The sequence below is a fragment of the Rhincodon typus genome, chromosome 7, assembly GCF_021869965.1.
Source record: "Rhincodon typus isolate 14 chromosome 7, sRhiTyp1.1, whole genome shotgun sequence".
NCBI classification, from domain to species: domain Eukaryota; kingdom Metazoa; phylum Chordata; class Chondrichthyes; order Orectolobiformes; family Rhincodontidae; genus Rhincodon; species Rhincodon typus.
The window spans coordinates 47103793-47127198 of record NC_063338.1 but is presented as its reverse complement, the minus strand read 5'-3'; the positions used below and the strand labels follow the sequence as shown (position 1 = coordinate 47127198).

The window sequence follows — 23406 nt, the reverse complement described above, 5'->3', positions numbered from 1 at the left end:
AACCATCTTTCTTCATGACAGGTATGGCCCTAGTCAGTGAAGAAGTTTCTTCTTGATTTCCATTGATTTCAATTTTGTTCAGAGTCCTTGATAACACACAGAGTCGAATGTTGCCTAGATTAAAAAGGCAGCCTCTCTCATCGCACGTTTGAAATTTAGCTCATTGGTCTATTTTTGGGCCAAGGCTCTAAATGAGGATTGGAGCTCATGGTAGAATGCAATCTGAGCATACCTTTCTTTATTCTTTCACAGAATGTGGGCATCATAAGTAAGGCCAGCACTTGTTGCCCAATCTTAATTGCTCCGAATGGCTTGCTATGCCATTGCAGAGGGCAGTTAAGAATCAACCACAATGCTGTGGATCTGGTGTCTGGAGGGATCAGGTAAGGATAGCAGATTTTTTCCATAAAGGGTAGTCACTGATAGTTGTTACAGTTACCGTCACTGATACTAGTTTCACATTCAAAATGTATTAATTCAATTTAAATTTCGCCAGCTGCTTATGTGAAATTCAAATTGATGTCCCCAGAATGGACCTCTAGTCCAGTGGCATTACTACTACACCACCATCATCTTAAATAGAAAAGGCATTGCTACAAATTAATTTCTTAAATGACACACCACGATAGACGTCTTAGGAAAAGGTAGTAACTCACCCAGTATAGTTTAACACTACCTGAGACAAAACTGCCTCCATGAGTTTCTTAGGGACAGAATCATGCACAACTCACAAAAGGTTAGAATGTAGAAATGGCGAGCAATTAGGAAAGTCAACAGAATGATATCATTTATTGTGAGGGTAATCAAATACAAAAGTAGGGAGGGTATGCCTCAGCTATGCAAGGCTTTAGTGAGATCACATCTGCAGTACTGTGTGCAGTATTAAACTCCTTATTGAGGTAAAGATATAAATGTGTTGGAACATTTACTGGACTAATACCTGGAATGGGCTGTCCTACAACGAAACATTGGACATGCGAGGTTTGTATTTGCTGGAGTTTAGAAAATTGAGGTGCAACTTGATTGAAACATGAAAAATCCTGAGGGGTATCCATAGGGTGAATGTGGAAAGGATGTATACTCTTGTGGGTGAATCAAAAACAAAGGGTCACTGTTTAAAAATAATAAGTCCCCCATTCGTGACAGAGATAAGATATTAGTGTTTCCTTAAGAGTCATGCATTTTTCTCCTTCCTCAAATGCAATTGAAGCATAGTCCTGGAATATTTTTCATGCAGTGACAGACAAGTCATGGTAAGCAAGGACTGACAGACATAGGAATGAATGTTGTATAAGCCATTACCATTTTGAATGGTGGATCAGGTTTGAGGGACTGAATATACTTCTCCTGATCCTGATTCCTATGTTTGTATTGGATAGATGATCATTTTGTAGTTGGACTGGAGCAGCTTAATTAGGAGCGTGGCTCATTTGGCAGCAGAAATCTTCAGTGCTGTAGCTTGGATGTTGTCAGGGCTAATGCCTTTGTAGTACCCAACACCTTCAGACGTATCTTGAGATCACCTGGAACTAAGTGAATTTAAGACTGCCATCTCAATTGCAAAGACCTTAGGAGGAGGTCAAGATGAGTCATTCACTTGGCACTTCTGACTGAGGTTGATTAGAAGTGCTTTAGCCTTGTCTTTTGCAATCAAATGCTGGGATTCCCCATCGTTTTAGATGGAAGATATTGTGGAGCCTCTTTCTCCAATGATTTGGTTAGGTCACCACTAATAATTAAAACTGAATGTGACATAAATGCAGAGTTTAAATCTGATCCAGTGGTTGAGGAATCACTTTGCCCCATCTGTTACACATTTCTTCTACTGTTTAACTTGCATGCCATATGTTGTAGCTTCACCAGCTGGCACCATGTTTTGGTATGCTTGGTTTTGCTCCAGCTGCACCTCTTACACTCCTCTTTGAGACAGCATTAAATTTCTGGCTTGATAATAATGGTGGAGCAAGGGATATGCCAGACCATGGGATACAGGGTGGAGTTGAATGCATTCCTGCTGCTGCTAGTGTCCCAAGATGATGCACACCTAACACTATCATTCATAAAATTGTATTATTTAAATAATCCTCATGGCACTGCTGATCAAAAGAGCAGCTGGCCTCTGAACAGCATCATTAACAAGCAAGGTTTCCTGCAACAGTGATCCTGATCCTGTGGAAGGCCTGAAGTGGCATGTTAAGTGTCTGTTTGACTCATAATTTGACCTTCCCCAAAGGAAGCAATGCAACTTTACAGCCAGCTCTTCAGCTGGTGTACAAGACCTAATTTCCTCCAGAAACACCCCCCAAACATGATGAACCTTTCCATACATTGTTCAGTTTCCACAAGAGTATTGTGTTCAGTATTGGACACTAGACTTTCAAAAGGATATGAAAGTATTAGAAACGGTGCAGTAAAGATCGATGTGATTCCAGGTTTTATGGTGATATGTTTCCAGGGATGAGGAATTTCAGTTATGCAGCTAAAATGGAGAAACTGCGATTGTTCTACTTAAAGAAGTTTGAGAGGACATTTGACAGGTGTGTTCAAAATGATGAGTGGTGCAGACAAAGCCAATAGAGAGAAATGGCTCACATTGGTGGAAGGGTCAAGAACAAGCAGACACTGATTTAAAATGATTGAAAAAAATCAGAAGCAAGTGGTTATACAACCAGTTGTCCTGATCTGGGATGTGCCACTTTACAGTGTCATGGAAGCAGATTCAATAGTGGAATTCTCAAACGAATTAGAAAAACTTTTCACATTAGAAAAAATACATGACAATTGTGAAAGGGCAGGAAAATGTAACTAGCTGAGCTGCTCTTTTAGCTGGGCAAAACAGACTCGATGAGATGATTGGCTTTTTTCTGTGCTGCAAATATTCCATGATTCTGAGGCTACAGCCAGTTCTAACCATTCCTCTAGATTACAAAGAAGTTATGTTAAGGTGAACTAGCATAATCACACATTTTCAGGGCCAACGTCCTTAAATATGTTTTTATCTTCTCACACATATTGTCAACAATCACACTTTGCAGTAATGCTGCCTTGGAGTGACTTTTCACAGTGACAAAAACAAATCCAGTGAACTGCTTTGACTTGATATATATCACTGACTCACAGAATTGTAACGGTGCAGAAGGAGGATATTCATCCCATCTTGTTTTTGTGCACTGGCACATCACATGAGCACCTTGCCAAGTGCCATTCTCCTGCCCTAATTTTTCATTTCCAAATAACTATCCCAAGGCCTCTTGAATGCTTGATTGAACTTGCCTCCAACCAAACGCTCAGGCAATGCATTCCAAACCCTAACGACTTGTCGTGTGAATAAGTACATCCGCATATCACTTTAGTTTCTTTTATTATTTGCAACAAATCTGTGCTTTCCTGTTCACAAACCTTTAACGAGTGTGAACATTTTCTCCCTGTTTACTCTGTTCAGACTCTCCTAGCCTTCTCCTAGGAAAACAATCCTATAGGGAGAGGTTGAATAAATTGGGGCTACTTTCCCTGGAGCGTTGGAGGCTGAGAGGTGACCTTATAAAGGTTTACAAAATAACGAGTGGCATGGATAAGGTAAACAGACAAAGTCTTTTCCCTGGGGTGGGGGAGTCAAAAAGCTGAGGGGGGAAGATTTAAAAGGGACATAAGGGGCAACTTTTTTCACGCAGTGTGTGGTGCATGTATAGAATGAGCTGCCAGAGGAAGTGGTGGAGGCTGGTGCAATTACAACATTTAAAAGGCATCTGGATGGGTACATGAATAGGAAGGGTATAGAGGGATATGGGCCAAATGCTGTCAAATGGGACTAGATTTATTTAGGATATCTGGTCGGCATGGACAAGTTGGGCGGAAGGGTCTGTTTCTGTGCTGCATATCTCTATGACTCTATAATCTCCTTGGCTTGTACCTTATGTCCCTATTAATGAAGTCTAGGATACTGTATACTATTCAAAAAACTCTAACAAGTTAGTTGGACATGGTGGCTTTCCTTACCGAAACCCACAATTTCCTTTGTGACTATTACTTTGTCCCGAATTATTATTTCTAGAAGTTTCCAACCATGAAAGTTAAACTGAATGGCCTGTACTTGCCCAGCACTCCTTTACACCCTTTTATGAATATTTGCAATCCTCCAGTCCTCTGATACCACCCATGAGTCTAAGGAAGCCCAGCAAATTTTCGCCAGAGCTTCTGCATTTTCATTCTCACTTCCCCAGTATCCTTGTATGCATCTCATCCAGTCCTGGTACCTTGACCACTTTCAATACAGGCATTGTGTTCAACAAATGATCCCCATCAATTTTGAATACTTCCAGCCACTGAATTTCCTCCTCTATCGTCATGACCAAGGAAGCTTCACCTTCCTTGGTAAAGGTCAGAAATCACACAACACCAGGTTATAGTCCAACAGGTTTATTTGAAAACACAAGCTTTTGGAGCCTCAGTCCTTCTTCAGACTCCAAAAGCTTGTGTTTTCAAATAAACCTGTTGGACTTTAACCTGGTGTCGTGTGATTTCTTACCTTGTCCACCCCAGTCCAACACCGGCACCTCCACATCATTCCTTGGTAAAGACAGATGCAAATTATTGATTTGATACTTACGTGTGGATTTACAAATCAGGAGGAGTAAGCCATCCAGCCCATCAATTATATTCTACCATGCAATAAATTCATAGTTGAACTGACGCAACCACAAATCCATCTTCTTGCCTACCCTCAATACCATTTCATTCCTGCTTAACAAGATTCTACCCACCTCTGTCTTAAAATATTCAATGACTCTGCTTCTACCACCTTTTCAGGGAAAGAGTTCCAAAGTCTCATGACCTTCTGAGAGAGGAAATTTCATCTAATCTCTGTTTTAAATGGCCAAACTCTGATTTTTAAAGTGACCACCTCGTTCTGGATTCTCCTATATGAGGTAACATCATCCCTATACCTATCCTGTGAGGATTCTTTAGGACTGTGTATGTTCCATCATGTCAATTTTTAGTTTTCTAAGCTCCAGCAGGTACAAGCCTAGAGGTCCAATCTTTCCTCATAAAACAATCTGCTCCTTTTGAGTATCAGTCTAGGAATGCCTCCACATTCCTTAAATAAGATTATCAATATCGTGCATGTCTCACCAGTGCCCTGTACAATTGAAGCATTACAATCTTACTTTTGTATTCAGTTTTCCTTGAAATAAATGATAACATTCTATCATCTTAACGAATTACTTGCTGTACCTGCATACTAACCTTTTGTGACTCATATACAAAGACACCCATGTCCCTCTACATCTCAGAGCTCTGTGATTTCTCACTATTTAGATAATATGTTTCTTTTTTTGTTTCTGACAAACTGGACAATTTCACATTTTCTCACACTATACTCCATTTGCCACATCTTTGCACATTTCCTTAACCAATCTATGTCTTATTACAACCCTCTTGTATCCTTGACAACATACTTTCCTATTTATCTTTGTGTCATCAGTATATTTGGCAGCCATACCTTCTGTTTCTTCGTTCAAGTTATTTATATGAATTAGAAACAGTTGAGGTATCTCCACCAATCTCTGTGGCACAAAGCTCGTTACAGCTTACCAACCTAAAAAACATCCATCTACATCCACACTTTAATTCAGCCATTTCCTCCATTGCCTGTGTAAATCATTTTTTGTTCTCTAATTAGCCTCATTACTCCCTTTACCACACTTCTACTATTTATATGCCAATAGAAAGTTTTGAGATTCTCTTTTTTGTTAGATGCTAACCACTTTTCATACACCCTCTTTGCTTCTCCTTTTTGCTATCCTTCTGAACCTTCCATATTCAACTCTGTTGTCAATTGTATTTACTACCTAATATCTGTCATAAACATACTTTTTCTTTTTTATTGTAATTTCTACCTTTTTGTCATCCAGAGAGCTCTTGATTTATTTGCCTCGCTTTCCATTCTAAGGGATTAATTTTCTCTCACCCATACCTAGAAAAAGACAGTATTTAGAACTACAACTTCTTTAATTAAACTACTTTGCATAGTTTATAATTCCCCTTAAGGGGATTTGACACTAAGGTCACAGTCTTAAATAAAGGGTGTCCTGTTAAGAGGGAGATAAGAAGGAATTTCTTCATTCAAAGTGTCTTTAGTATTTGGAATCTCTTTAACAGAGAGCAATAGAGGCAGAATCATTGAATATATTTGAAGCTGAGTTCAACATATTTGTGACTGACACGAGAAAGGAGAAAATGGAGTTAAGGCCACAATCAAATCAGCCGTGGTCTTGTTAAATGCTGCAGCAAACTCAAGGGGACAAATGGCCTAATTCTGCTCTTATTTCACATGCTTTATGTTCTTATGTCACATTATATACGAAATAAAAACATTCATGAAAAGGTACTTCAAATTTCAAAAACAAGGAATATTCTGCAATCCTAAGAAAAGCCAGCTTTAAATTCAAGTAACATTTAAAAATGCTAAAGACTATTCTTACCTTAGTTTTTCCAAGCACCCACTTGTCTAGTCTTGCTTTCTTTAGAATGGCAGCACAACTTGCACAATTAGCAGGAGGTGTCTGATGTGCCTTGAAGGCAAGGTAGTAGTATCTAGCAGGTAGGAGAACAAAACACAGGTGAACATTTCATTGGAAATGGATTAACAGAAACAAGATAACAAGAAAATTTTACAGGCAGTCAAAACATATTTAAGGCCTTAGGGTGCGACATTGAGTTTTCTTTTTCCAAAAACTGACATGTCAATTTAAAAATTCACATCTCAAATACTTTAAATTATAAATGTCATAAAGTAGCAATCTTTGAGCAGTTTTTTTGTCACATTACTTCCTCGGGTAAATTAATAATAAATGATTATTATGACCAACCCCCAAATCTAATGCATAGAGCATAATTTATATCACCAGTGGAGTTATATCGTTAAGAGCTATGCATTAATCTTTTTTCGTCGACATCTCTAGGTACTTAGCACTATAGGTATTTATTAATCAATACCAGAATCCAAATCATATTAGCAGGAATGATCTGAAGAAGTCTCTCAATTTGATGTGCTCACCGAAGTAAAAGGAGGGAAGAACTGAGGAAAAAGGGCTTCAGAAATGACAAAGAACGGAAAGAAGAAATGGAAACAAGGGAGGAAATGAAAATGTATGAAATAAAACTTAAAGATTGTTTCTCTAAGCATCTCCAACTGCTTTACTGTCTACTTTTTCAAAGTGCAGATACTTAAAAACCACAGTAGCAATTTATACACAAGTTCGTACAAACAGAATGATCAGATAATTGGCCCTGAATTTTCATGCAAATGGACAACCATTTGGTCATTGCAAAAATAGTTCTGGAGACCGGAATCTGTGAGTTCCAGCCACTTTTGTTGCTGTGGCCGTAGTGGTGGCGGTGGCTGTGGTGGGGAGGTTGGAAATTTGAGCATTCATGGTTTATGGAAGCAAATGCACCTCAGGTTGGTCTGGTATTGCTAATGGAGTGTTCAAAATATATCTTGCAATTCTAAATATGGAGACAGGAACATAGAAACAGGACTAAGCCATTCAACTCCTTGAGCTTATTCCACCAAGGAGATCCCGGCTGATCTGTGACCTAATTCCATATGCCCACCTGTGACCCATAGCCCTTAATATCCCAAATAAAAATGTATCTATCTCACATTTAAAATTAACAACTGATCTAGCATTCACTGCCATTTGTGGAAGAAAGTTCTGTACATCTACCACCCTTTGTGTTTAAAAGTGCTTCCTAACATCTCTCCTGAATAGATCGGCCCTAATTCTAAGACCATACCCCCTAGTTCTAGAATCGCCAAGCAGTGGAAATAGTTTATCTTTATCTAGCCTGTCTTTTCCTGTTAATATCTCAAAAGACTTCAGTTAGGAAAAAAGTCTAAAGCTGCCAAGGGATGGGGTACCCTTTTGTACAGTTAAGGTAACCTTTTGGATTTGGTTCAGAACATCTCTGCCAGAGATGCATAATGTCCATTAACAGCACCACTTCACCTGTTTACCTTCTTAGTATAGATTTTGAGGGTTGCAACACAATTTGGTAGTTTTGAGTTTGTATTGGTGCTCCTCTCTCAACTGCAATTTTGTGATTTCTCATGCTCCAACTCATCTCTTGAGCCTGTATTGCATGATGCACTATGAAAATTTTGGCACTACCTCTCTTCTCATTTAAAACAAGGTATTCCTGATGCTGTTTCTCCCACCCTGAGACTACACCCTCAAAACATGTCTTTTTGTGAAGGGCACTCATTAGTCACACCGTACTCCTTCAGGGTGGAGCACATGGCAAGATTCTTCTGCACTGTTCATCTCTTCCCTGGGGTGAAATCTTTTTTTTTATAAAAATGCTGACTGTGCCTGCTTCAGCAGCAATGGTGTCTTTTGATTCATTTTCTTTTTTTAAATTGAAGTACCTCCAAGATCTGTTGTGACGGCCATGACATTTTCCTTTTTTTGATGAATCAGTGGATTGCCCTGGTAGCTTGTGGAACAGATTTTATCCTATTTGCAAGTTTTTGTTGTGTTACATTTCAGGAAGGGCTAAGAGGGACACAGCATTTAAAACAAGAGCTTTTATTAATGTGGTGTTGACTCTGAAAGGGAGCAAGCTGGATTGAGTTGTTTCCTTCCAAAATAGTTAACAAGATCATCGTGGTGTCATGTGATCTGGCTCAAAGTGACAGTCTAATATACTTACGCAGATACACAGTATTGTTTGTCCCTAATTTGCTGAAGAATTTGATAACTAAGAATGCCTGGGCTCCAGTGTTGCCAAAGATATATGTAGTTGTGAAATAACTGCACAGAGGCCAGCATCCTGTCACCAAGTCACCCTTTATTAACATGTACACAGTACACGGGCTCAGTCCAGTCAGCTCAAAGCCAATCCCTAGACTGAGGGGACCTTCTGAATCTCCTGTTTATATCTGTCAGCCATGGCTCCCTGATTGGCACAGGTTAACAATTCCAAACAAGGATCTCATAGTCAATGAAATCCACCTGCTCCTCATTCCAATCACTACAAGTTGCAATTCTAATTCACCATTATCATTTTCATTTGTTTCCCCAGTCTCTGGAGAAAATATTGTTGTTTTGGATTTAAATGAACAGCACTGTATCCTAAACAGCCACTGACAAGAATCCCTCATGATGAATTTTACGTAAACTTAGATGTGCACACTTACGAATGCACTAGAGACACAATAGTTCTTATATCTTCATAAGCTCTTTCTTCACGCTGACCTAATAAACTTCTAAACAGACATAGAAGTAGGACCCAGAAATGGACATTACGCAATTTCTTGCCACACCTCATGCCTACATGGACCTACCTTGAGGCAACCTTTGAAGCAGGGGTGTTGGAGCCATCAAACATTCCCCTTTTCATAAAAAAACATTACATGCATTATCATTTGCAGTTGCAAGGTATATAAGTTACCCAATATACAAAGGTAAAAGAAAAATGAACAAGCATGTTCATTTTCATCAGCTTCTACAAATATATTCCACCCCATATCTCTAAAGCATTCTTATAATTTAATGACATGCATGTGAGTTGTCAGTTTGTCTGATTTCTCATGGATCTAATCAATAGTCAATGGGTTAGTGGCCTGCGTAATGCTGCAAATCTCTTCTATCATGTAGGGTCACCAGCACAAGCTTTTACTGAGATGAATGATTTTATTTAATTTCTATCTGGAACTCTATGCCGTCATTCTTCCCATCATGTCGGATTCTCAGCTTCATTTGTCTACTTGAGATGAGTATCATTCATTATATAGTTTTCAATTTTACTTGTCAGGCCTTCATTTTTGGGTCACCATCTGAGGGACTTTGCACAGGGCTGTGCTTTGCACAAAACAACAGTGTCTATTTGAAATTTCACATTGATTTGTTGTTCTCCTGCAGTCATCATTCTAATGGTCACAAATTATTTATTAATTTTAGATCTGGCGATATATATGGTGGTGACAAATTATTCACGATTATTAGTTGATATCTCTGCAGCAGTAATCTTTATAGGTTTGCTTTGCTTCTTCCTAGCAGGAAGAGTTGCTTGCAAAGTGATTTGGCCTCTTGCAGTTAGAGGACTGCATCCCCCATGCAAGACATGCTTTCTATTCTTCTTTCTGTCCTCCACAACATTTATGCCCACTGGTCTTGACCTTTTTACTGGCCCTTCTGCAAAAACTTCTTATTTTTTACCCCAATATATTGTTTTAATTTGGCCTGCAATGCACCTCTGTATAATGCAATGCTTTGTCTGATCTCCTATTAATACATGCTAGCTGATGATCAATCTCAGAGCTTCTGCACGTGCTAACAGCTTCCCTGACAGTAAATTTCTCCCCTCTCAATGGATGTGTTCTCACTATGACAATACTACCTGAAATCATGTTTCACGTGTTTACGAGTTGCTTCAAATTAAAGTGAAAGAGAGTTACAACAGAGGTGGTGATCACATGACTACTGCAAGCCAGCTGGTAAGTATTTTGAATCAACATGTTCCCATGCAGGTGGAAATCAATCCAGGACATTCTGGCCCAGAAATTGGGACATTGCCACTGTGCCAGACAATCCTTCTAAGCCAGATACTTTATACATTTTTAACCTATTTTCTAATCAACCTGTTCAAAGATGTTAGTCCACACCTCTGGAACAGGTGCGACTTGAACTCGGGCCTCCTGGTTCAGAGATATAGACACTACCAGTGCACCACAACAGCCCTATAGCAGTTACTATACTGTGAATAAGTGCATTTTTGCAAACAGTGAAGCAGTTCAGCCTCTTAATGAGCCTATTATGGCCACTGCGCAGACTCCAACAGGAATTACACCATTAAGGCCATACCCTAACTGTGGAATCCAGGTGGCCTGCCAGTTGTATACCAGAGGGTCAGCACTCCAATTACCATTTGCAAAAGCTTTTCTTGGTACTTTCACCTTGAGGCATCTTCTCTTGCGCCTATTTAAATTGGTTGCCCCTGTTTCTGAACCTGTTACAATTTGCAAATTTGCTAGTTACCCTCTTGCTCCTAATATGAGGATAAAATGGCTTAGGGTTCTCCTTAACCCTGTTGGCCAAGGACATTTCATGGTCCCTTTCAGCCCTCTTAACTCCCTGTTTGAGCTCCTTCCTACTTTCTCTATATTCTTCAAGGACTTCATCTGTTCTTAGTTGCCTAGACCTTAGGTATGCTTCCTTTTGTTTTGACTAAACTGATAATTTCCCCTGTCATCCAACATTCTCAAATCCTGCCATTTGTGTCCCCTTCATTTTCACAGGAACGTGCCTATCCTGCACTCTAATTAACTGGTCTTTAAAAGACTCCCACATGTCAGATGTAGATTTACCCTCAAACAGCCACTTCCAATCCACATTATCCAATTCTTGCCTAATTTGCTGTTAGTTGGCCTTCCCCAATTTAACAACTTCATCCAAGGTCCACTCTTGCTCTAATCCATAAGTATCAGAAAATTTACAGAATTATGGTCACTATTCAGAAAATTCTTAAATGCACTTCTGTTTTGATAAGTAGCCCTCTTATTCATCTGACAACATGTTTCCTTTTGCTGATTCTGATAGACCGTTAAACTGCATCTGCCACTAAGGAAATTCCTGGGTTTCTGAAGATGCCATTCACAGCTGCAACCACTTACTTCTGCATGAACCATGCTGCAGGTTTCTTTCCATCTATTCCAGCAAATAGTTAAAAGAGATTTTTTTAGAATACTGTAGCAAATAATCTTCTGTTTTCAGCTTGAGTGCAGAAGGGAATAGCTAACTATAAGAAATGTAATGTCACATTCCATTGTTGTAATTATCTAGTTTTAATTAACATTTTCAAATAAATATTTGGCTGGATTCTCTTTTTTCTGCTGCAATCACCAGTTGCAATTTTCCATCCAGGTGCAGAACTGAACAGCCAGGTCCATACAGTACTTTCACATATTTCTGTCAATCATTTAGGGAAAGTTGGTTAAACCATTCAGCAATAACAAAAAAATTTAAATGTTCCTACAAACACAGCATCAACTTATTAAAACCTAATTTCTTTTGCATTTTATCAAGCTGCATAAGAGAAATTTAATGTGGAATACATAACTTGATAGCACCTTAAACATAAAATGAATACAAAAGCCAAACATTTCCTTTTCAAAAGAAAACGATGCGAATCTACCTCAGAGCAATTTTGTATCAAACGAACCTAAATTAGATAAATATTGCATTAATTACCAACATAGAAACATTTCATGCATGTTTTTTCCTATATTTGGTCAATTTTAAACTTTCATGTGTTATTTCTAATTTACTTCAAATTTTAAGAAAGATTAGAATTTTTCCATTCAATTATATTAATAATCCTTAATAAATCCAAATTATTACATGTAGTCGACACATTCCAGCCTTGGGAAAACTATGATGAAAAATCAGACTTGAAACATTAACTTGATTACTCTCTCCACAGGTGCTGCTAGATTTACTGGCTATTTTCAGTATTTGCTTTTTTGATTTCAGATTTCCAGCAAGCAATGTTTTCCACTTTTGTCATGTTTAGTGATTGTTCCCTATTGCTGGACTCAATGGGTGATGCGTAGTCAAATAAAGGAATATTGGTTAAAATTATTCACAGCTGATTCCTTTTAAATAACTGTAAATAGTCACACTTGCCCCCATTGACACATTGTTATTGCATCTTTAAGATGGAAAAACACTTTTTGGTATTTAGAGATTCAAACACAAAAACTGATGCTATGTCAAAGGAGGCTATATCAGGAGAGGTGCCCAAGGGCTTGCTCAAAGAAAGGGATTCTGAGAAGTATCTTAAAAAGAGAGAGATGAAAATATGAAGGGGTTGCAGGAGCGGTCCTTTGAATATATTACGCCAAGATAGTTGAAAATACAGTCATTAGTGGTCGGGCAAAAATCAGGGTGACGAACAAATGTCCTGACTTACTGGACTGGAAACTTGGGGCAGGGATTAAGAACTTGGAGGAGGTCACTGATTTTGAAATGATGGGGCTATGAAAGGATTTAAGTATGAAGATGATAATTTTTTATTGAAGATTTTGGGGGCTTAAGGGCCCAATGAAGATCAGCAAGGATAGGGTTGATTAGGTGAGTAAGACATGGTGCAGGATAAGATATGAGAGGCAGATTAATGAAAATTATTCAATGTGAAATGAGAAAGTAGTTGGGAAGCTTGTTCCAGCAGGCAGAATGTCTGGATGACAAAAGAGGTTGAATCATTGCTCAAAAGGAAGCAACAAGCACATGAATGGGTCACTCAGTGCCTTCTAAAAGAAGCAAAATAACAGAGATTATAACATGGATACGATTCAGCAACGAAATTGAAATTGAGAGAATTCAGTTTACATAGGTATGGTATAGATTAGAAGACACTTGTCTGATCGTGAGCAAAGGTTAAAGTGAATATCTTCTGAAATAAGAAAACACACAGCATAAAAAATAAAGTAAAAATATTAAAATGAAAATAAGACTACACGTATGTTTTATGAATCGCAGCACAACTTGAATCATAATGCAGTATCATCTAAGTCTAAACAATTCCAAAATCTTATTAGATATTCATCAAAGCCCACATTAAAGCACAAGAAGTACAAAAATAGCTCATGCAGGAAATTCCCTTTTCCCAAGATTTGCAGAACACTGCCTGTGAAGTTAGCTACACCTGCTTTTGCAAACATGAAACAACTTGGATAATTTGTCAGTTCTGAAAAAGGGGAGAAAGGTAAAAATCAAACGAAACAAGCTGTGAGCTGCACTGCAAATACAGCAACAATACCTGTAAATATCCAACAGGATGCCAAATTTACAGGTAGCTTGAAGTGATGCCAGTTTACCCATGGCGAATCAGTAATATGTAAACTGATATCTGATGCTCACATTCATCTTTTAGTCACTAGCAAACTCAAAAACTTAAAATCAAGAAACTAATCAGACTGAGCAAATATTGTCAAATTATTTTCTGTTATTTACCCCAATAATGCTGGATGTTGACAAATGCGATACAGACACATACTATGCAGTCAATGGTAATCTAGCATTGATTTAAATCAGGAAAGAAGAAATCCAATTCTAGAACTCAGTCAAGGGGATCACTAAATGCCCGGCAACAGTGCTATTGTCAAGCTGTCGGCCAGTCAATTAGTTGGAAGATTCTCACGGACAGCAAACCAGGAAGTTAAATGCACTTGTAATCCTTCACTTTTTAGTATCATCTTATAGGCAGCATTATAAAGATTGGGAAGTAGACAGGGGATTATGGTAGAAATCATAGTTGAAAAATGAATATAGCTCAATTATAGTTGAAAAATCTTAAAAATCTTAAAAAAAGCAAACCTTAAAAAAAATGTGTAATTTCTTACGATGATGGAAAAAAATTGGCAATTCACACTCATATCAGTGGCTTTTCAGGGCCGAAAAGATTAATCAGGAATGCTTACAACTAGCATGCTGTTAAAAGCTAGTTACAACTATTTCAGAAAGGTGCAACTTATACCAGAATTTTTACAGAAAATTTAATAATTTAAAAGTGGAAGCTTTCATCAGATGAATAATTTCTAATTAATCACAGTCTGTAGTGGTTTTAATGACACATTCTTTGGATTTCTATACTTAACTGCATTTATATACATATAAATTCAATAATTGTTGTCAATTTTGGAGGAATAATGACAGGAAAGATTCACAATTTCAATATCAACCCCAAAACCTGTGTCATACTTAATAATTATCAGTATTTAACAATTAGATATTGTATTAAGGATTGGACACAAAAAAACTTTGTTCAATCAATTAACAAATATTCTGTCACTTCCAAGGTTTTTTGAACAGTTAACATACATGGTAAAGTACTGTATTTATAAAAATTAAAAATCTTTTTTAATAAAGTTATTTAAGTAAATACACCTTTAGGACATAGGACAGAATGATCCCATATGCTAAATTGAACCACTGCCAGGATAAAAGTGGGTCATAAGCCTGCACAGATGGACAATGAGAGTCTACGCAGGATATAACTGGCAGCAGATAATTAAGTAGTAACTGCCAGGCCCAAAATCCTTGCCTCTCAGAGCTGCTGACCCACTCAGAGGTCTGGCAGCAGCAGTGATAATGTGGCCAGGTAAGAATTTCAATTTATTGTGCTAGGACTGGATAGACATAACCCATCAATCAAAGGAATGAACCTTGCAGTGGTGGAGCCATAAGGAGGCCCCTCCATTGGCCACAGAGAGTTCATTAAGAAGAGTCCCTCACTACAAAGGGAACCCCATTGGCAGGCTGCTATAGTTTACTTGGTGGTCTTGGAACACAGTGTGGAAACATCCTGAAGCTGATAAAATACCATCAAGGATGAGAAGTAGCTGTTAATTTACCAATTTAATTCATCGATTAACGGATTAAATTGGCTGTCCACTTCCAATTGATGGGTAATGTGTTGCTGCCATTCCTAATGTGGAGAATGTCAGAGCTTACAGAATGGAGTTTGAAGAGGCAGGTTTTTAAGGATTGTCCTAAAGGAGGCAAAGTAGTGAGATGGCAGAGAGATTTAAGGAGGGAGTTCCAGAATTTAGGATTTGAGTGAAGGAGTAAAGATATATCAGCTGAAGGCATAGCCAATACTGGTGGAATGATTGAAATCATGGGTCCTGAAGAGGCCTGGACTGGAGCACAGGTATCTCAAGTTGTGGAGCTGGAGAAGATTTCAGAGATAGAGCAGGAACAAAGCCAGAGAGGTACCTGAAAACAGAGTTAAAAATTCTAAAATCAAAGTATTGTTAAACTGAGAGCCAATGTAGGAAAAGAGATCAATTAAAAATAATTATTGAAATATAACAATTTACTGTTGGTAGTCTTGATTAGACACACCATAATCCATGTTAATTGTCATAGGATCGTAGAATCATACAGTACAGAGGAGGCCCTTCAGTCCACTGAGTCTGTGTTTCATAGTTTATACATCAGGCAAATCCACTCAAATAAATTGTTTTTGGTTACATCTGGTTATAGTTGGTATCTTTTTTGGTGTTTCTTGGGGCTGAATCATCAAACGTACACATAGGAAATTATGGCATAACAGCTTTCTATAATATCCACAGGCAAGCCTCAATGGCTTGGTGCAATTTGTCTTTGACCAATAGTTGATGCCAAAGCACATTCATTGAGCATGCATTGCAAATGTGTGGAGAAGTTATTGCAAATGAAACATAGTGGAGTTTGCAAACATACACTTCATGCTTTTGTCTTTTTAATGTCCTGACGGCCAGCAGATGTAGATCTCTTTTGCCCATCAAACTGACACTGCCCTGCCCTGTACCATGTTTCAGTTCAATTTTGCATCTAGAGAATGGCAAGTAATGGCAGAGAACGCAACTCCCAGTTGATACCTACTACCCCATACACTTAATGTCTACATGACTCTTTCCACCTTGTTCTACCCTGGCAGCCCATTTCCACTCATCCCACCAAGTGCAGTTGCACTACAGTGAACTTTGTCTCCAACAGTCCTCTCTCCCCAAGAAACTCAACATTACAATCTAATGATGCCAACCCTTGTACTCTAAGCTGCCCCTTTGCAGACCACAGTACTGGTCACTGATAATAACCTTATTACCTTCCCCACCCCACCCCCAACTTCCAGGAGCCTACCATGCCCTCTGATGCTGTTTAGTCTACATCCCAGACACCTTGAGTTTCCCACCATCATCATCCTTGCCCCCACCTTTCCACATAACTCAGCTTTCTCCCCAACCCTTTTGGCAATGATTCCCTGGTGCTGCTACAGAGCCCCTTGCACTCCCCTCAATGGTCAATGGGCATATTGTTGGAAATTGGGGTCCTCTTTAAAACTGTGTCCTTTTAGTATCCCATACTCAGTATTTCCTATGTAGCATGAAACCTCATTTAACTGTGTTACAATAGTAAGAAGCCATTTACAAGCTTAAACAAAAGATTTATTGGGCACAGAGTACCCTATTTTGAATGCAGTGTTTTGGAAAACAAATGTGAAAAAACCTAACCTTCAAACGAATGGGAAAACTCATCCTGACATCACGAGTAGCTGCCCATGGTCATTGGCTGAGAGGATTTAGACAGGTGATTGATTTAGCATAAATGGCCAGCTCTCAAAGTAAGGTATATCAACATAGACAGGTGGGGGAGGGAGGGAGAGAGGGAAGAGAGGGAGAGAGTGGGCGGTGGTAGAGAGAGAGAGAGAGACAGAGAGACAGAGAGAGAGTGAGAGAGAGGGAGAGGCAAGGAACGAGCGAGGGAGAAAGAGTGAGAGAGAATTCAGGGGAATGTGCCACCATCTAATTCGGAGAAGACCAGAAGTTCACCTACATCAGGCTGAGGGAGGAACAAAGACTGTTACCACCAAAGACTGCATGATATCAAAGATGAACACTCCACCACTTCAAAACCTGCTCCTCCATTCTACAGTATAGCTTTGGGAACAGTAAAGCATTCTCATCTGCCAGGGTTGTATACTTTCTTTGTCTAATTAACTGATGTAACAAATCTAAACTATTCGTTCTTAAACTCAATAAACTATCAGAAAATTGCTACAAATTGTTGACTGCTTAGATTAGGTAACTGTGATCACAAACCCCTCAAAATCAACAAAATCCCCATAACTGTACTGGCTTCATTTCTGACAACCTTCAACAAGCAATCCCTAAATATAACTGACCAGAACCCTTATCACTGTCTTTGCTGCTCTCCAATGGACAGTACACAATTCCCCTCACTGCTCCTGAGCACCTCTTCTATTGAACAGATTGTTGTCTTCTCCCTGGACTGTATTTGGACAGATCCCCTGACTGTGAACAGACTAAACGGGTGACTGACAATGGCCAAGCCCCTGGACTGTGTGTGGTCTGTGCCAATATCTGACAGTATTGGGACCCCATTAATGACAACGGTTCCCCACTTTGACTGGACTGAGTACAAATCCCCATCACTTACCAACATAGCCATTGGATTGAATATGCATGCAGTGTGTTTTCTTCACCAGCAGATGGAATATACTATAGGTGCTAGATGATGCAGATAGATGATGCAGGTAGGTGCTAAGAGAGTATGCAAGTAACTTAGCGAGATATTTACCTTGCTGCTCAGCAAATGCAATAGAGATACAGTGAGCTGCTTCTGATGTCAATGTAAGCCTTGTCAGAATTCGCATGTGATTCTGCTACAAATGTCACCATAGCCCACATCATTAAGGTCCCTTTCAGATTCCACCCAAAGTATTTTGGTTGATAAAACACATTTTACAATTTGTATCTCCTTACTGTCTATGGTACTTTTACCTTTTAACAAACTCTTCAAACAGGATGCGATGAGAATATCCTTGAGCCCGAATGCGGATAGTTTCCAAAATGCCAGTGTACCGCAATTGAACCAGTACTCTTGCTTCAAAAAACTTCTGTGCTTCACGGTCATCATTGGGCTTGATGCAACGGACAAAATGAGGTTGTCCAACCACCATTTTAGACAGTAGATCCATTAAGGAATACTATAGGTGAAAAAGAAAATTGATCTGAAAACTTTATATATTGGCTGGTAATCAATCAACTGTTTCTATTGATTCAATAAGACTGGGAGAGTTTTAATGATAGAGGACTCAATTGTAAGGGAAATGACGAGCAGATCTGCGATCGCAAACAAGATTCTCGAATGGTATGTTGCCTCCCTGGTTCCAGGACTGGCGATGACTCAGTGGGCATTCTGAAGTGGGGAGGGTGAACAGTTAGCAATTGTGACATGTGTTGGTACCAATGACATGGATACAAAAGAAAAAGATACTGCAACAGGAATTTAGAGACTTAGGCAGTAGATTAAACAGAAAGACTACGAAAGTTGTAACCTCCAGACTACTTTGAGTGCCATGCACTACTCCGTACAGGAATAGGAAGATAGGTCAGATGAACACCTGGCTAAAGCGATGGTGTAGGAGGGAGGGCGTTAGATTTTTTGGATCACTGGGACAGCTTCTGGGGTAGATGGGACCTGTACAAGCTGGACAAGTTGCACCTGAACTGGAATGGATCCAACTTCCTTGCTGGTTGGTTTGCTAATGCTGTTGGAGAGATTTTTAATTGTTCTGAAAGAGGGAAGCGGCACAGAGTAGAGGTGGGAGCGAAGTCCAATCAGATACAAAACGAATGCTAAGACAGTCCAGTAGGTGAAGAAGACATGGGAAGGATAAGTCACATGGGAGGTCTGGAAAGCTAAATTGTATTTATTTTAGTGCAAGGAGTTTGACTAGTCAGATGGATGAACTTACAGCATTGATCACACTTGGGAACATGATACTGTTGCGAGCATTGAGACATGGTTGAAGGAAGGACAGGGCTGGCAGCTCAATATTCCAGGGTATAGAAGTTTAAGATGGGATAGGTGAAAGTAAGAAAGATGGGGGCATTACAGTACTGATAAAGGAAACCATCACTACAGAAATGATGGGGGACATCCTAGAAGGGTCTTCAAATGAGGCCATTTGGCTACAGCTCAGAAATAAAACAGGGTGATCACCTTGTTGGGATTGTACTACAGGCCTTCTAATAGACAGAGGAGATAGAGGGGCAGATAAGTAGGCAAATCACAGAAAGGCGTGAGAGAAACAGGATTATAGTTGGAGGGGACTTCAACTATGCTAACATTAACTGGGATCGCCTTAGTGTGAACAGATTAGAAAGGGTGGAATTTTTGAAGTGCATCCAGGAAAGTGATTTATACCAGTATGCAGATAGTCCTTCTTGAAATGGGGCAGCGCTAGACCTAATCGTAAGAAATAAAGTTGGTCAAGCGATTGAAGTTTCAGTGGGCAGTCATTTTGGGGACAGTGACCAAGTTTCAAAGCCATTATGGAAAGGGCTAAGGAGAGTGCAGAATTTAAGTGCCTAATCTGGGAGAAGGTTGATTTCAATATCATTAGACAAGGATCTGACAAACAGACTGTGAGCAGCTATTTGCAGGTAAGTATACATTTGGAAATTGGAGTCCTTTAAAAGTAGTATAGTAAGAATTCAGGCCCAGCAGGTTTCTCTTTAGGGCAAAGGCATTAAGTCCAGGAAATCCTGGATGTCAAAGGATATCAAGAGTTTGATAAGGAAATAGAAGGCAGCGTATGTCAGGTACAGCACATTAAAAATAGGGGAGGCCTTTCAAAAGCAGGAAGAGTGTAGGAGGTTGCTTAGAAAGGAAATTAGGAGGGCAAAGAGGGGCCACAAGATATCTTTGGCAGACGGAATCAAGAAAAACTCAAAACTTTTTATAAGGATATTAAGAGTAAGAGTATTACCAGGGAAAAAGTGGGATCTATTAAAGATCAAAAGGTCAACCTGTGCACGGAATTAGTGGACGTGGGTGAGGTCTTAGATGAATACTTCTCACCTGTGTTCACAGAAGAGAAAGATATTGTAGTTGAGATATCAGTTGGCATGATGAGGTTCAAGAACGTGTTAACAAGGAAAGTGTATTAGATGTTTTAGTGGGCATAAAGGTGCACAAATCCCCAGGGCCTGCTAAGATATATCTCAGACTGCAACAGGAATCAGGAGAGAAGATTGCTGGGTCCCTGACGGAGATATTTAATACTTCGTTGGCCACAGGTGAAGTGCCAGATGAGTGGAGTAGAGCTAATGTGGTTCCTTTATCCAAGAAGGGCAGCGGGGATAGGCCAGGTAAATACAGACCAGTTAGCTTGACATCAGTGGTAGGGAAATTATTGGAAAAAATTTTGAGGGATAGAATTAATCAATACTTGGAAAGGTGGGGATTGATCAGAGTTAGCCAGCACTGTTTATTAGAGAGAAACCCTGTCTGACTAATTTAAGGTTTTCGAAAATGTGACTAAATATATTGATGAAGGTTGTGCAGTTGATATGGTTTACATGGACTTCCATAAGGCCTTTGGCAAGGTTCCACATGGAAGGCTGGTCCAAAACAGGCCATGGAATCCAAGGTTAGTTGGTAAATTGGATCCAAAATTGGCTTACTAATAGAAGACAAAGGGTAATGGTGGAGGGTTGTTTTTGTAATTGGAAGCCTAAATCAGCAGGGTATCAGAGGGATTGGTGCTGGCACCCTTGCTGCTTGTTATGTGCATTAATGACTTCGATGTGAATGCAGAAGGCATTAGAAAGTTTGCAGATGACACAAAAAGATAGCAAGGAAGTTGATCTCGGGCTGATATTGCTTAGCTGGTAAACTGGGTTAAGTAACAGCCAATGCAATTTAATCCCGATAAGTGTGAGGTGATTCCTTTTTGGGACATGTGATAAGGAAAAAATATACACAATGTATGGCATGTCCTTAGGGAGTACTGAGGAACAAAGGGACCATGTTGTACAACCCCATAGATCCATGAATGTTTCAGTACAGGTAGACAAGGTGGTGAAGAAGGCATACAGGATGCTTGCCTTCATTAGCTGGTCCTAGAATAGAGGAGAAAGGAAGTCTTGTTACAACTTTATAACACATTGATTCGGTCACAGATGGACTACTGTGTGCAGATGTGGTCACCACACTATTGTGAGGACATCGGTGCAGAGGAGATTCACTAGGATGTTGCCTGGGATGAAAAGGCTCAGTTATGAGGGGAGGCTGATTGAGGTATATAAAATTATGAGGTATAACAGAGCAGATTGTGAGAATCTCTTCCCCATGGCAGACATGTCAAAATAGAATGCATAAGTTTAAGGTGATGAGTAAGTGGTTTAGAATAGATCCAAGGACATTGTATTTCATCCAGAGGGTAGTAGACATATGGAACATGCTGCCTGACAGGGTGGTGGAGGCAAGCACTCTCACAACATTTAAGAAGCATCTAGATGAGTACTTAAAATGCTGGGGCTCAGTAGGGTACAGATCAAGTGCAGGTAAATGGGATTAGTGTAGTTTGGTGGCATTGATATGGTGGGCGGAAGGGCCTGTTTTATGCTGTATGACTCTATGATATACTCCTAACTATTTAGAATCGTCAGAATTGGAACAATTTATATCTTTTCTGTTAAATTACTTTAGTGCAAATTGTTTGCTGCCTATGAAGAAAATTTGGAGCAAAATATGCAAGAAACACAGCACCTGGTATTAAAAATCACAAAAGTTTCAGCTAGAAATAAAAAGTGCTGAAATTACAATAACGTCTTTTCAAAGGTCTGATTAAAGTGTATCTGCCTTTTAAATGACCTTTTGCCTAAGCTTTTGACTCTGGAGACTATTGCAAAATTCCTCAAGATATTTTTGATAATTTTTTTATCCAATCATTCTCTATTTATTTTACAGTTTAATAAAATTATTTGGTACATGTAATTGTATTCTTTTTACTAAAATACAACATTTGGTAAAAGGCAGAAAGAATAACTTTGGAAAAGAACATCAAACAAAGACATCTGCACAGGAAGCGTACAATTTTGTCTCATAGTCCCCACATGTATAAATGCACACCCTTTAAAATTCTACTGTGTTAATGACATTTTATGATCTTCAAAGGCCTTTCTTTTAAAATATTTGCAGCTAAATTACTAACATTACCCTGAAGTAAGAAGCCACAGTTTGTCTTTTCATGTTTGTTGTTTCCTCAGGATGTCGCATAACTTCCAGTGTATCAACCTGATTATGGAATAGTGAAAATGCAATATTTGTCAGCAAAATATAGATTACTAAAGCAAGTTTGCCTTCTACAACTAAACTATGCACAGGGTGATAAAATTACCAATGCAAAAAAAATGCAGAGATTCAGCAGCTGAGAGTCAATAAAAAGAATCAAAGAAATCAAAGGGTGCTAGCTTAAAGGCATACTGTGGATATTAAAATAGAACACAAATCAAGTTTTTGCCATAAACCAACATAAAATTTATTCAAGACATAAACTCTGTCTTTAAAAAAGCCCTATTAACCCAATAATATTAACATTTTGATGATCTTGTACTTTATAAACATATTTCATCAAATCTAATGAACCACTAAAATGAATGGCTTCAGAGTTATGTTTACATTATCGTCATAAGCAATGGCAGGCATTTCTGTTCGTTATGTAAATATATTCAGGGAATAGGCAGACATTATGTTTAGCCTATAATTGTGTGTTGCATTTTGCCATCTCATTTAAGAAAACTGAAGTAAGTTACAAATTTGTGAACTAAGAACTGGTTTTACTGCATAATCTACAAAGAACAACTGAACATTCAAAAAATGACAAATTAGTGAATGTGCTATAAATGTACAATGTACAATGAATGAGAAATTTATCTGCAAACATGCAGTAACTTCAAAACGCTTTTCAGATGAGGAATTTCACATCAATGTGTTGACTTATTAACATCCTGAACTGCAATGCTGCTTGCAACTCAGTATGGCA

General features: G+C 38.9%; 1 protein-coding gene across 4 annotated transcripts in view; it reads right to left on the bottom strand.

Annotated features, from left to right (window-relative positions):
* Positions 1–23406, bottom strand: part of myo3b (myosin IIIB) — a 516799-nt gene that overhangs the window by 201364 nt on the left and 292029 nt on the right. For all 4 annotated transcript variants that reach the window (XM_048598929.1, XM_048598928.1, XM_048598930.1 and 1 more), the window contains 3 exons: positions 22581–22658; positions 18353–18558; positions 6483–6594 (listed from right to left, as the gene is read on the bottom strand). In XM_048598929.1, the coding sequence (XP_048454886.1) occupies positions 6483–6594; positions 18353–18558; positions 22581–22658 (396 nt within the window). The remainder of the gene's footprint in view (positions 1–6482; positions 6595–18352; positions 18559–22580; positions 22659–23406) is intronic.